The sequence below is a fragment of the Heptranchias perlo genome, chromosome X, assembly GCF_035084215.1.
Source record: "Heptranchias perlo isolate sHepPer1 chromosome X, sHepPer1.hap1, whole genome shotgun sequence".
Lineage (NCBI taxonomy): Eukaryota > Metazoa > Chordata > Chondrichthyes > Hexanchiformes > Hexanchidae > Heptranchias > Heptranchias perlo.
In genome coordinates, this window is record NC_090370.1 from 2,540,540 (window position 1) to 2,556,340 (window position 15,801).

Genomic DNA, 15,801 nt, shown 5'->3' on the forward strand with positions numbered 1-15,801 from the left:
GCGCTCTGTCTCCCAGTTCACGGCCCTTACTGCGGGCACGCGCTCTCCCTCCCAGTTCACGGCCCTTTCTGCGGGCACGCGCTCTGTCTCCCAGTTCACGGCCCTTTCTGCGGGCACGCGCTCTGTCTCCCAGTTCACGGCCCTTACTGCGGGCACGCGCTCTGTCTCCCAGTTCACGGCCCTTACTGCGGGCACGCGCTCTGTCTCCCAGTTCACGGCCCTTACTGCGGGCACGCGCTCTGTCTCCCAGTTCACGGCCCTTACTGCGGGCACGCGCTCTGTCTCCCAGTTCACGGCCCTTACTGCGGGCACGCGCTCTGTCTCACAGTTCACGGCCCTTACTGCGGGCACGCGCTCTGTCTCCCAGTTCACGGCCCTTACTGCGGGCACGCGCTCTGTCTCCCAGTTCACGGCCCTTACTGCGGGCACGCGCTCTCCCTCCCAGTTCACGGCCCTTACTGCGGGCACGCGCTCTCCCTCCCAGTTCACGGCCCTTACTGCGGGCACGCGCTCTGTCTCACAGTTCACGGCCCTTACTGCGGGCACGCGCTCTGTCTCCCAGTTCACGGCCCTTACTGCGGGCACGCGCTCTGTCTCCCAGTTCACGGCCCTTACTGCGGGCACGCGCTCTGTCTCCCCGTTCACGGCCCTTACTGCGGGCACGCGTTCTGTCTCCCAGTTCACGGCCCTTACTGCGGGCACGCGCTCTCCCTCCCAGTTCACGGCCCTTACTGCGGGCACGCGCTCTGTCTCCCAGTTCACGGCCCTTACTGCGGGCACGCGCTCTGTCTCCCAGTTCACGGCCCTTACTGCGGGCACGCGCTCTCCCTCCCAGTTCACGGCCCTTACTGCGGGCACGCGCTCTCCCTCCCAGTTCACGGCCCTTACTGCGGGCACGCGCTCTGTCTCCCAGTTCACGGCCCTTACTGCGGGCACGCGCTCTGTCTCCCAGTTCACGGCCCTTACTGCGGGCACGCGCTCTGTCTCCCCGTTCACGGCCCTTACTGCGGGCACGCGCTCTGTCTCCCAGTTCACGGCCCTTACTGCGGGCACGCGCTCTGTCTCCCAGTTCACGGCCCTTACTGCGGGCACGCGCTCTGTCTCCCAGTTCACGGCCCTTACTGCGGGCACGCGCTCTGTCTCCCAGTTCACGGCCCTTACTGCGGGCACGCGCTCTGTCTCCCAGTTCACGGCCCTTACTGCGGGCACGCGCTCTGTCTCCCAGTTCACGGCCCTTACTGCGGGCACGCGCTCTGTCTCCCCGTTCACGGCCCTTACTGCGGGCACGCGCTCTGTCTCCCAGTTCACGGCCCTTACTGCGGGCACGCGCTCTGTCTCCCAGTTCACGGCCCTTACTGCGGGCACGCGCTCTGTCTCCCAGTTCACGGCCCTTACTGCGGGCACGCGCTCTGTCTCCCAGTTCACGGCCCTTACTGCGGGCACGCGCTCTGTCTCCCAGTTCACGGCCCTTACTGCGGGCACGCGCTCTGTCTCCCAGTTCACGGCCCTTACTGCGGGCACGCGCTCTGTCTCCCAGTTCACGGCCCTTACTGCGGGCACGCGCTCTGTCTCCCAGTTCACGGCCCTTACTGCGGGCACGCGCTCTGTCTCCCAGTTCACGGCCCTTACTGCGGGCACGCGCTCTGTCTCCCCGTTCACGGCCCTTACTGCGGGCACGCGCTCTCCCTCCCAGTTCACGGCCCTTACTGCGGGCACGCGCTCTGTCTCCCAGTTCACGGCCCTTACTGCGGGCACGCGCTCTCCCTCCCAGTTCACGGCCCTTACTGCGGGCACGCGCTCTGTCTCCCAGTTCACGGCCCTTACTGCGGGCACGCGCTCTGTCTCCCAGTTCACGGCCCTTACTGCGGGCACGCGCTCTGTCTCCCAGTTCACGGCCCTTACTGCGGGCACGCGCTCTGTCTCCCAGTTCACGGCCCTTACTGCGGGCACGCGCTCTGTCTCCCAGTTCACGGCCCTTACTGCGGGCACGCGCTCTGTCTCCCAGTTCACGGCCCTTACTGCGGGCACGCGCTCTGTCTCCCAGTTCACGGCCCTTACTGCGGGCACGCGCTCTCCCTCCCAGTTCACGGCCCTTACTGCGGGCACGCGCTCTCCCTCCCAGTTCACGGCCCTTACTGCGGGCACGCGCTCTGTCTCCCAGTTCACGGCCCTTACTGCGGGCACGCGCTCTGTCTCCCAGTTCACGGCCCTTACTGCGGGCACGCGCTCTGTCTCCTCGTTCACGGCCCTTACTGCGGGCACGCGCTCTGTCTCCCAGTTCACGGCCCTTACTGCGGGCACGCGCTCTGTCTCCCCGTTCACGGCCCTTACTGCGGGCACGCGCTCTGTCTCCCAGTTCACGGCCCTTACTGCGGGCACGCGCTCTGTCTCCCAGTTCACGGCCCTTACTGCGGGCACGCGCTCTGTCTCCCAGTTCACGGCCCTGACTGCGGGCACGCGCTCTGTCTCCCAGTTCACGGCCCTTACTGCGGGCACGCGCCCTCTGCCGCGGTTACGTCATAGGCTTGAGCTGGCATTGTTCTCGCGGAAACGTCTGTTCCGGTTCATACCGGAAATGGAAGAGGTATCCAGCCCCTCCGCGCTGTGAAAGTGGTTGAACGGCCGTTTGCTTGGAATAGAAACGGTGAAAGTCCCATTTCACCGCCATTGGCGGCGATCCGGCTGCTGGCGCCTTGTCCTTTATGTTGTGCGGGGAGTGGCAGGTGAAAATCGCGGTGAGTTCTATCCCGTTACATTTTAAAAATCAAACCTGTGAACTGAATCCAAACAGAAATTTTGCGGGGGGGAGGGGAGTGTGAGCGTCAACCTAACCTGATCGCAGCGGTTACTGACGGGAGGAACAGCCAATCACTGATGGGACATTCTCCTCTAACCAACAACTGCAACCAATGAGCGCGCAGAGGAGGCGGGACTTGTCCCTCAAGGGGCGGTTTCGCTTCTCTCACCATTGGATTGTAAATATTCCCAACTGCCAAAGGAACCGAATTTGTTTCAATGTGTTTTGAAAAGCTAAGAATATAAATATCTTGGCATTGGTTCAGATAAAATTTAAATCATCGATTTTTTGCTTTGAATGTTATTGTAGATTAATGTAAAATAAAAATTAACTTCAAAACAGATTGGTTTTTAATTCTGTAGTTTAAAGTAACATCTTACTGGAATTTTAAAACTTAACAATCAATTTATTTGAAGTTGTTTAAATTGTTAACTGTGTGGGAATTTGTTTTCTATTTTAAAAAATTGTGAAATGTTGGGACCAAATATAATATGAAGAAAACAGAGTTAATAATTAGGATAAATTGATTATTTCATGAGTTAAAAGACATAATAACCCATTAGTGACATAATAACCCATTAGTGACACATTCACTGAACTTTTGAGGATATGACAGTGATATAAATGCCATATGCCACTACTGCTTTGTGTGTATTGCAGTTAAAACTTTGAAATTAGGTTACTGGACGATTGACGTATGAGTAAATTATATTGTAAAATGGGTGATAAATTGCCCCTTGTAACATTATATCAGAATCATTTATTTCTGCACCGCATTCATGTTTACACTGATGGTCCCTGTGGTTTAAAACTGCATCAAGCTGCTACCATCTGAGTGTGTGGGGATGAAGACATTTTCAGTATGTTTATTACCTTAATGTATCCATTATTGATTTAGTATCTTTTTAAAAAAAAAATAAAACTAACCTAATGGCAACAATGAAAATGAGACTGTTCATATATTTCATACGTTGGGTGTTTTCACCATAGCAATTTATGTTTTCACACTCTGCCTTGTGCAGAAATGGTGACTGGCACAGTTACTACCTCCCCTACCTCTCTGTACACACAGTTCCCATTCAGGGTTATTTAAATACTGACTAGTTTTCAGAGACTTTTTTGTGAGATGTTGAAATATATTAATGCACTATTACATGTTTGAACTGCTTTGGAGAAGATGGGAGGTAGAAATGACATGGGTGATAGTGTAATAAATCTAAGTGTGAAGTAATATAACATTCTACAATTAATGCTCGTCTAACAGCTTTATTATTTTACACTTTGGTAACTTTTTTTTAAAAGTAGCAGAATATAGGAAACTAGTAAATGGTATGTTCTGAGTCAAGATATAACATTGTGTCACTGATTTATGCAGTAAAGCATAATGGTGAGCACGTGGAATTTTTATGTAGATACATTTAGATTTTTTTCACCTGGATTTCACGAAAGCTTAATGTCGGGTGTGTGAAATTTTCATGCTGTATATACCTGAACCATGAAAAGTGCTCAGTGATATAATTCTAGATTTTATTCAAGCTTAATTTGTGTCTGTCGAGATATTTTGAGCTTGGTGAGCACTGTTGATTACAGGTCTGTACTGATGGCGATTGTGGTGGGGGCATTTTGACGCGATGAAGTAGTGTGCAACATTAAAGCGTGTTACTTTTCCCTTCCTTGATACCAGTACACTAAGTTTAGTAACTAAACAGAATGTTGTGTCTTTTGCTTCACTGTCACCAGCTTTAGATCAGTACTCAGAAAACACAGCGATCATGTGACCACCGGTAATCACCCAGTATGAATGTCATCGGGGATCAGCTGCATGGAGTGTTCCCGGATCGCTGCTACCGGAAAATCAAACCGATCCAAAATAAAACTGTTTTTGTGAACTCCCTAACCTGTATATAACAAAAATAGATGTGGTGTGAAGGCTGTCATTTTGGTCAGATGGTGGTTATGAATTGCTTGAGCTCTGCTGCCTTAGTTTGCAATGTCCGCTAAATTGATTTGTTGGATATCCATTCTTTTCTTATCAACATTGTTAAACATGGGATACCCAAAAGCAGCCTACAAGCACCCAGACACCTACTGCTAACGTTTAGATAGGATAGCAGGATCTCTACTCTAAAACTCAAAATTTTCTGGGACAACAACAACTTTCATTTATATAGCACTTTTTAACATAGTAAAACATCCCAAGGCGCTTCACAGGAGTATAATCAGACAAAATTTGACACCAAGCCACATAAGGAGATATTAAGAATGGTGACCAAAAGCTAGTCAAAGCGGGACGTTTTAACGAGCATCTTAAAGGGGGAGAGAGAGGCGGAGAGGTTTAGGGAGGGAATTCCAGGTAAGTAGAAAGAAAAGAAATAGAATTGAAATTTGGTGAGCTGTCAGGGATATAATGGATTCAGAGTTGGTATAATGCAAATAAAACTGCACTTTAATTATAAAATGTGCAAGTTTATTGGCCTAAAGTACTTTCTTAGCTTTGAAGAAATAGATTGATGTACACTAACTTTTATTTTTGTCTTTCTCAACTTACTGTGCGACCACCTCCCACTACAGCCTGTGAGGGTATAGCAGGCACTCCTGTTAAAATTATCGTGTCAAATTGTAATTGTTGATGCAGTGTTATACTGAAATCTTTACCAGGCCAATAAGATTCAGTAGTGCTGCAATTGAAATTGTGCCAGTGCTACAAATATTTTTTTAAAAATTCCTCAATCTGAAAGTAAAACTTAGTTTGCAATGGATGGTTTTAAAAAAAACTTGGTTCCACGTAGTGAAATATAATGGTTGTGTACACACCCATGTGTTGGTGTACGGCTCCCTGGAGTGGTATGACGGCAAATTGTGTTACAATTTCCCCAGGTATAGTGAGATCTCGGGACTGTTTGGGAAGGTATGGAGCAGGGGGAAGGAAGATTGACAAACAAATTGCGACAGGCTGATTTTGCACACTACCTTGCACCGGGTTGAGGAAGAGAATCTGCAGAGACCTGCTACCCATTGGGGCATATAGAGTTGCACAGAAAAGTAATTACTGAAGTGTGCATATGCTGTCATTGCAACAGATATAATAGCTGATTATGAGGGACTCTTAATGGTAAAGCAGTCTCGGGAGCTCTCTGTGTACATGATTTAACAGATTTACCGAGTATAATGGATGTGTAATATGTGGGGCATGGGGATAGATAGGATTAAAGAAGAAAGAAAGAACTTGCATTTATATAGCGCCTTTCACAATCTCAGGACGTCCCAAAGTGCTTTACAGCCAATGAAGTACTTTAGAAGTGTAGTCATAGAAGTAAAATGGGAAATGCAGCAGCCAATTTGCACACAGCAAAATCTCACAAACAGCAGTGAAATAAATGTTCTTAGTGATTTTGGTTGAGGGATAAATATTGGCCAGGACACTAGGGAGAACTACTCTGCTCTTTTCTTCCAAATAGTACCAGGGGATCTTTTACATCCAGCTGAGAGGGCAGACGGGGCCTCAGTTTAACACCTCATCCGAAATAAGGCACCTCTGACATTGCAGCACTCCCTCAGTACTGCACTGGGAGTGTCAGTCTAGATTATGGGCTCAAGTCTCTGGAGTGGGCCTCGAGCCCACGACCTTCTGACTCAGAGGTGAGAGTGCAACCACTGAGCCATCACTGACCCCTTAAATGCAAGAGAGAAGCTGAAGAAGTTTAAACCATCATCTGGACCCTTAAAATATATTAAAATCTTGATAGATATATAATCACCCGTGCATTGCATGCTGGATGTTGGGACCAAGCATGGTCATGAGGTGAAGCGGGGTTAAAAGTTGAGGCGATAATTGGTCCACGGTGCGCAGATGTAATTCAGACCCCATTTTAAAGTCATGCATTCCGTCCTTATTTTTGTGTTCCATTATAGATTCCTATGTCTACGTTTATAATGGACCCTGTCAGTGTGAACTTGTCATAGTAATTACTCTCTCTCACCAGTGGTGGCGCTGCAGTCACTCCACGGGGGTGGGGGAGGGAGGGTGATTACAGCTCAACAGGTTTGCGTGGGCAGTGTCCACTATAAATACAAACATAGGAATTCATAATGGAAAAAGTCGACAGGAATTACATGCAGATGTACGATTTTCACATTTATATATATTCTTCCCAATGAATCCCTGGTGAATTGAAGTTCCTCAATCACAATTTAAATTGAATCACTCCAAAAATACTGTTAAGTATTCTGCCCTCCCCCAACCTTATACAAAGTACAGATTTCCATTGTGCACTCACTCTAGTCCAGGGGAACTCTATTGGTTGGAAGAAGCAGGTTTTCAAAAAGTATTTACTAGCCGATCTCCCCTGGCATTGCTCATGGTCAGTCAGCGGATACACTGTTTTATAATATCAGTGATCTTGTCTAGGAAGATGAGGAAGGAGGTAGCCTCCGAAAGCTTGTGAATTTAAAATAAAATTGCTGGACTATAACTTGGTGTTGTAAAATTGTTTACAATTATAATATCAGGAGCAACATGCAATGTAATTTCAAGCTGCGTTACGGTGGCTGAATATATTAACATTTAGTTTTTATTACATATTATTCTGGGATTTAATTCTTAAATAAGTGACCTTGATTATTATATGTTTGTTCACATATGGACTTGTCTTTTAAAGACCATAATGTACATCAAGTTATTAGATTACATCTACCAGGTTGGAAGTTTAGCAACAGGAGTTTAGCATAACTGGGTGGGTGAGGGAAAAATAGTGGCCTTTTTTTTCAATCATTGGGGGAGGGGAGCAGAGGCTCCTGGAGTTTAGCATCACGGGTCAGGTTTGTACTCTTCTGAAGTGCAGCCAACTGGTTGAAACATTAAATGGGCACCGAGGGAATCAGCAGGTGTAGCATACACATTGAGGAAGACAGCAGGTGTAGCACTAGTTATCCCTGCATCAATTAGTACTACTGGGGAACACCTTACCCGGTGTCTAAGGGAACGAACAGTGATTGCTGCTTCTCTTTTTGACCAATGAGTGGGCTACACCCCTTCCTTGGATGTTTATTTGCCCCCATTGTACAAGGTGGTAGCCTTACCCTTCTGAGAGGCGAGAGAGAGAAAGCAAAGATAGCTGATAAAACTCTCCTATTAAGAGGACAATAAAGTCACGTGGGCGTTAAACCAAAACTCCACAAAAATTGTCTAATCTGAGCAGTCAAAAACCCTGGGGCGGCAGGGAGAGAGAATACTACAGCTGGTCTCGGTGTCCATTTTACAGCCAATTGTTCTTGCGCATGTGAGATATGTCATTTATTCAGAGTTTGTGGGACAACGTCCCACCTCTAACTAATTTCCCACAAGCCTCCCAACAGCTCGACAGCTCTTACTCAGCACCAGCAAATAGCAACTGTAGCCATAACAACTTGTGCGTAATAACCAACCTCCTTCATAGCACTCTGCACAAGAGAACATATGAATTAAGAGCAGGAGTAGGCCATTCGGCTCCTCGAGCCTGCTTTGCCATTTGATAAGATCATGGCTGATCTGATTGTGATCTCAACCCTACTTTCCCGTCTACCCACTATAACCTTTGGTTCCCTTGTTGATCAGGAATCTATCTAACTCAGCCAGAAAAAAAATCTAATGTAATATATATTTCTTGTGGCTTTACCAATCCTGAGTCATCTGGTCAGTCATGTTGTGGAGATGTTTATTGTCTGTCATATACTCTTTTTATCCTTTTCTTAAATAGTTAAAAACTTACGGCAACAAATTAACTTGGGGCTGGATTCTAATCTTAAGGGTTCAGTTGACAGTTATGTGTGTATTCTGAACCTATTAATTGGATTACTGACTTGTAATAAGTCACCGGTTTCTGTTGTCCACATCTACTCAGCAACGGGGCCTTCCAGTTCGATATCTCTCTTTCCCCACCCCCATCACATCCCCCAATGCTGCAGCTCCCAATCCCAGTTGTACTTCTTGGCCAGGTGCCTCCCAAAAAGTTGGCGAAGTTGGAGGGAAAGGTACATGTAGGTTAATGTCACTGCACTTCTTAGCTCGACTCTGTGAAGAGCCAGTGTGCTTCTCGTGCTGTGTGGTTCTCACCTGATGTCTGCAGCATGAAGTACAGAATATATTTTTTTAAATTAGAAGTACCAAAAATGTAATATGCAGATTTTTTTTTGTACTATAAGCAACTGCACTCCAGTATAGCCATACAGACCAGAAAATTCCAGGTTCAGTTCCCCAAGCTTCACTGAGAGTGGGAAAGGCAATGCAAGGATGCTGGTGTCTCTGGAATTGTCCCCCAGCATTGCTCCGCACTTTCAGGAGAGAAGGGAAGAAAATTGAGGGGGGAAAATAGTGGGGTGGGTAAGAACGGCATACTTTTGTGGTTATCATTAGGATTAAATAATGGATCCGTAGGAGTGATTGCAGTGCAGAAACCAGAAAGGGTCTTCCTATAATGATGAGAGCAAGCTCAAGATATATATAACTCACCTGAAGCCAGGGACAGTGTATATTATTTTCATAATGTATGCTGGAAGTAACTGTCCAGCTGGATGCTCTGTGTTGATTTGTGAGATGACATTCACACTACAGCATTAGTTCTCATCATGTAATTATTACAAGTTTCAAATATTTCCATATTTATTTCTCTCGCATGGATGTAGCGTTGACTGTGCCTCGTGTATTGATTCTAGGTGAAGATGGAACAAACATGACTGCCAGCAACTTGAGTTTGTGCTGTTGCAATGGAGAGAAAGGATCACCGTACTAAGCGAGATGATCTGCAGTGGTCAAAAAGAAACAAAACGCACGGGTATGTGAAGGAGGAGCAGCAACGAGTTCTATGCCAACGGTCCCATCACTGCCAGTCTCCGTTGGATCAGATAAGTCTGCCGGTCGGTGGTTCTCCCCGTGATGATAAAACAACAGATTTTACGAATTACTCCTGTGGTGCACAATGTGATGGTGCTGACTCGAGTCGGTATATTTCTGAACGCATCCACACCTCTCGTGGTAATCTGACGTGGCAAAGGACGAGTCATCGACCAGTAAGAAACACTGATACAGGGAACTGTACACCAGTGACCTTGTCAGATTGGACTCTTGGGGACGTGAATTGTTTTGATCACAAGGGACCATCTTTAAATCAACTTTTAGATGAAGAGCTGAAGACGGTGGACATGGAAGGGTTGAGCCTTCCCTGCGGAAATCTGGATTTTACAGGGCAAGTATATTGTTCTGGCGTATCAGGTGATGGGTGTAACCTCCAAAACCGAGAGACGGAGTTGGCTAGTGGTGAGAAGCCATACTCGTTTTCTGACCATGAAGGTGTGACTGAGAAGGACCCACAAGAGAATGGATGTCTGTCCTCCGTCCATCGGGTGGAAAGCTCTACGTGTACTCGCGTGTTTTTGGATGGGTGCTTTGAACCCGGCAGCTATGGAGACCACAATTTCCCCTTTGGGGCAGATGATAATCTGTCTTTCCTTGATAACTTGGATTGTATACGTTCTTCCAGTGTTTCACAAGAAGATGGAATAGACGAATGTGATGAATTCAATGAAGATGAAGGAACAGATGAAAGCCCTGTAAAGGCGGCAGAAGATGTCATCCATCCTGTAAAGTTCACCAACAGGAAAAGCAGCAAGCGACAGAGAAACAAATCGGTGACAAAAGATAACTCCTCAAATACCGGTGATAAGGAGGATGCAAGGGAGCATGCGAAGAAGGATGGCAAGTCTTCAACTGCAAATAAACAGAGGCACACAAAGGCTGAGAGGAAGCGACAGCACGCAGACAACCGGGACAGATTAAAGGCCGGATTGCAAAAACAAACTGAGGAATTGCTTTGGAGATGTGTAACCTATGTGAAAATTATAATGGACGTCATTCTTTTTGTGACTCACAAGTGTGGAGAGTACGTGGAGGCAGGGGGCAAACTTATCTATTCATGTTGCCAGTTAAAAAAAGAGGATTTTAATTCCTTGAAGGGAAGTGCAAGGACCTCAAGCATGTGGCTTCTTAAGCAGGCAAAGTTGGGGTCAGAGAAGTTTAGACGGTTTTGCCTTTCCTCAATGAAGATGACTATAAAGTTTTTAAAAATGCTGCTTGCTCTGCTTTTTCTAGTACTAATGTTATTTATAGGATGCTTACGGCTCTGCTACAAATACGGAAAGTCTGGAATTTCCATGATTTTTCAGAGGTTACCCACATGCGGCAAGGAAATCTTTACCCATTTACCAACTGTTTCCTTTCTGCACCGCTTGTGCTCGTCTGTAGAAGAATCTAGGACTTGGAATTATTTGAAAAGATTGTGGGAAAAATTGAAAATGCGATCTTGGTTAACTGATAAATGGAGGACTGCGGGCCAGTCTCCACCTTCACCTCCATCTCCCCAGTCACCCGGTGCTAGTAGGTACCAACCAGATCATGAGGTGGACCGGCTGCTGGCAATGGCCGATATACCAGAGGAGGACCTGGATCCTTTTAAAGTTCTGGGCGTGGGTGTAATGGCCACTGATGCCGAGCTAAAAAAGGCTTATCGCCAGTTGGCTGTTCTGGTAAGTTCTGCATGAAAACATTTAACTAAAAACAAAATGCAACTGTCTGATCCAATTATCTCTGTCTGACCGGTTACCACAACCAAAGTTCTTAGTGTTGAGTATAGGAACAGGAGTAGGCCATTCAGCCCCTCGTGCCTGCTCCACCATTTGATAAGATCATGGCTGATCCATATACCCGCCTTTGGCCCATATCCTTTAATACCTTGGGTTGCCAAAAAGCTATCTATCTCAGATATAAATTAGCAATTGAGCTAGTATCAATTGCCATTTGCGGAAAAGAGTTCCAAACTTCTACCACCCTTTGTGTGTAGAAATGTTTTCTAACCTCGCTCCTGAAAGGTCTGGCTCTAATTTTTAGACTGTGTTCCCTACTTCTAGAATCCCCAACCAGCAGAAATAGTTTCTCTCTATCCACCCTATCTGTTCCCCTTAATATCTTATAAACTTCGATCAGATCACCCCTTAACCTTCTAAACTCTAGAGAATACAACCTCAATTTGTGTAATCTCTCCTCGTAACTTAACCCTTGAAGTCCGGGTATCATTCTAGTAAACCTAAGCTGCACTCCCTCCAAGGCCAATATGTCCTTCCGAAGGTGCGGTGCCCAGAACTGCTCACAGTACTCCAGGTGCGGTCTAACCAGGGTTTTGTATAGCTGCATCATAACTTCTGCCCCCTTGTACTCCAGTCCTCTAGATATAAAGGCCAGCATTCCATTAGCCTTATTAATTATTTTCTGCACCTGTTCAAGACACTTCAATGATCTATGTACCTGAACCCCTAAGTCCCTTTGGACATCCACTGTTTTTAACTTTTTACTATTTAGAAAGTACCCTGTTCTATCCTTTTTTGATCCAAAGTGGATGACCTCACATTTACCTACATTGAATTCCATTTGCCACTGTTTTGCCCATTCACCTAATCTATCAATATCGCTTTGTAATTTTATGTTTTCATCTCCACTGCTTACAATGCCACCAATCTTTGTGTCATCGGCAAACTTAGATATGAGACTTTCTATGCCTTCATCTAAGTTGTTAATAAATATTGTGAATAATTGAGGCCCCAAGACAGATCCCTGCGGGACTCCGAGTGTCTAAAATTTGCTTCAATTTTCCAGTCTGTTGGGGTTAACCTGCACCAATTTTGGTCTGACTGCTCTGGGTAACCTTTTAACACCCTGCAGTTACTTGAGAGAATAGCACCAAAATTTCCAGTCATTTAAATTTCCCCCCCTCTCCAAAGTCAGCGCCTCATGCTAGGTTTTTTGTTCCATGGCTGCCAGTGACCTGGTACCACACCCAAGGCGCTGCTGTTCTTTAATGAACTGGTCAGAGAGAGGGCTTTTCAACCACTTCACCTGATGGTCACGCATATGCACTTCCAGTAGAGGGTTGATGGATAATGATTAGGAGCAGGAATCCTGGTAGATTTTTTGCTCAACCCTCACTTGCGAGCACTGAGTTAATTTGTAGCATCCAGCTGTGATAAGCCAAGTTAGGACAGACCGGACTGAACCAAGTCTATATGGTTCATTGTCAGACTTTGCAGTATATTTGCCTACTAGGAAAAGGGGTGGGTAATGCTTGATCAAAGTAGTTTTGTTATTCAACCAGATAATCTGTATCATAGATCTAGCTATCTTGATCAGATATTTAAAACTCTTGGTTTCCTAAAGTTACATGAGCTTAATATTCTCCATTTGTTGCAGCACCATCTGGTACGTACTTGAGTAAGGGAGATTGCTCAATTCATCAGTGACTTTTTGATTTATAGTGTTTGGTTATAAATATGCTAGTGACCCATTTACAACATATAGCGCCTTTAATACAGAAAAACCTCCCAAGGCTCTTCACAGAGGCGTACAACAAAATGGGCACCGAATCAGAGAGTGTCCGCTCTCTCACTCTGTCCACACGGTGTAACAGCAATGCTGGATTTGATTTTCCCAGTGCTACTTCGAGTTCTCGGTCTTGGGTCTGTTACTGTGAGGAAGGCAGTGGTGCTCAAGAAGTCACTCCGAACACTAGTGACTGATTCTGTGCACTACTGACTCGGGTCTGAAAGACAGCATAGAAAGTGATTGTCACTGCCCACTTCATTGATAGTGATGGGGCATTTCCTCACACAAATCACAAAACCAGCAGCCTCTTCATGCATCTTTTTAGTGGAGTAAATGGTAAATCAGACAATTTGCCATTTACCTGGGATGGCAGGATTGACCTATGAGGAGAGATTGGGTCGATTAGGCCCACTAGGCCTCACTAGCGTTTAGAAGAATGAGAGGTGATCTCATTGAAACATATAAAATCCAAACAGGACTAGACAGACTAGATGCAGGGAGGATGTTCCCGATGGCTGGGGAGTCCAGAACCAGGGGTCACAGTCTCAGGATATGGGGTATGCCATTTAGAACCGAGATGAGGAGAAATTTCTTCACTCAGAGGGTGGTGAACCTGTGGAATTCTCTACCACAGAAGGCAGTGGAGGCCAAGTCATTAGATGTATTCAAGAAGGAGATAGATATATTTCTTAATGCTAAAGGGATCAAGGGATATGGTGGAAAAAGCAGGAACAGGGTACTGAGTTAGACAATCAGCCATGATCATTTTGAATGGCGAAGCAGGCCCAAAGGGCCGAATGGCCTACTCTTGCTCCTATTTTCTATATTTCTATGTTTCTATGTTAAACCAATGTTCTGTGAATAGACAGTGTTGTGTATTGAAATGGCTCATTTATATGTCAGCAAAATGCATTAATGCACAAAACTAATATGCTACCAGCACTGCATGAAGCGTTCTGCACTGTAATGCAACGTAATCGCCCAGAATTTGCTGGAGCGGGGCATCTCGTGGCTGCCCCATTTGTTAGATTTTTTTTTTCCTCCTCAGCTCAAAATTTTTGCGTTGCAAATTGCTGGAAGTGCGAGCTGATAGTGAGGGCAACAGAGCATCGGGTACCTTGCTGACCGACGGGACCAACAGTCTATCTTCTTAACCAATGAGATTTAAGGATTGAGAAAGAAACAAGGAACGACGGAGAAGGAAGTAGGGTGAATTAGAGTCAAATTAGGTACAGAAAGAGAAATATAGGGTAAAAAAGATTGGATTAAGAGAGAGGAAAAAAAGAGACAGAAAGGAACAGTAAGAAAAGTTTTACATTTTAAAAACCTCTCGGAACAATTTACTACCTGCAGGAATGAGACTCAACAGTTTGAATTGTTCCCATTCTGGGCCTCCAAGGTTGAATGGCATTTCAGGAACATAAATCTCATCATTAAAAGGGTCCTTACGCTGTTAAGTACCAGCCTTAACTTTTTGCACGAGTTTAATTCATTTTAACAGCGCAAATGCAGCAATTTCTTGAAACTGACGGAGTTTGACGGCGAGCTCCTGTTTTCGCGAGGCTGACGGCGGACCGGCGCAAACCGTCCAGCAATTTGTGGCGATTCGCAACTCATGGGGTATCCTTCCTCACCACAAATCACTGGGTTATTTACACGCTAATAACGGCATGCGCATTAAACTCGCCGTTATTTTCACAGCAAATTGTGTGCCAATGTTTCAGCTGAAACAGCTGTCATTCATTATTTTAAGTACAAAATAAGATGAGCAGCTTTCTCTTCCCCCTCCCCCTCACTTTCTGACCTTTCCTGTTTTGGAGTTTTGATAATGTACTTTTGCTTATTCTATTATTGCAACAAATTTTCTATTATTGCTGCTGTGGTTTAATTATCTGACTGCAACAGAATGCATTTCTCAATTTTAAAGAAACCCTCTTCCTGTCCGCATTCTACCTGAGGGCTATCGGAACTTTGTAAAACACTCTCTTCAGGACTCTCTCTAAAATTTGGATGTCATAAAAATGAGGAATTTCGAATGGGAAAATTCTGCAAAAAGTAAACCTAATGCACATATTGTAAATCTGCAATCTAATTGAGGGGTTCAGAGCAGGCCACTTGAATGCTGAAATTAGATTGCAGCTCTGCTTCCTCCGGTCTGTTTTATTTCCCATCCCGCAGTAACATGGCTGAGGTCTGGGATACAGCAACGTGGCAAATGGAACAGGTTGGTGCTCGAATGCACTGCCTCCCCTTGCTGCTGGCAGCTAGGTTTCTTTGTAAAAATTTCTTTTACAGTTCTTGTGTTGGCTGATTTTTAAAAAAAAAATGAATGTAACCATGATAATAAGGTTGACCAGACCAGAACAGAGCTGTGCTTAGTGTTTTTTTCGCCCCTCCCGCTCTCCGTTTGGTGCTGTTGTTTGTGGTGATTGCTTAACTCTTGGCTGCTGGTCAGAGAACATCACAGAAAGAAGCCTGGGGCAGCTCACCTGGTTGCTCTCTAGATAGGTATCGTGCATGGCACAAAACAAGCAATAAATACCTTTTCTAAAATTGTTTTATAACAAGAATGTTTATGAAGTTGGAGGGGAAAGGTTTACAG

General features: G+C 45.7%; 1 protein-coding gene across 2 annotated transcripts in view; it reads left to right on the forward strand.

Annotated features, from left to right (window-relative positions):
• Positions 1–2,569: 2,569 nt before the first annotated feature.
• Positions 2,570–15,801, forward strand: part of dnajc14 (DnaJ (Hsp40) homolog, subfamily C, member 14) — a 34,670-nt gene continuing 21,438 nt past the window's right edge. Inside the window, exons 1-3 of one of the 2 annotated variants that reach the window (XM_067976467.1) lie at positions 2,570–2,735; positions 4,538–4,581; positions 9,488–11,353. In XM_067976467.1, coding sequence (XP_067832568.1) covers positions 9,539–11,353 — 1,815 coding nt within the window. In that variant the 5' untranslated portion in view covers positions 2,570–2,735; positions 4,538–4,581; positions 9,488–9,538. The remainder of the gene's footprint in view (positions 2,736–4,537; positions 4,582–9,487; positions 11,354–15,801) is intronic. The other variant, XM_067976466.1, reaches the window with a different exon arrangement.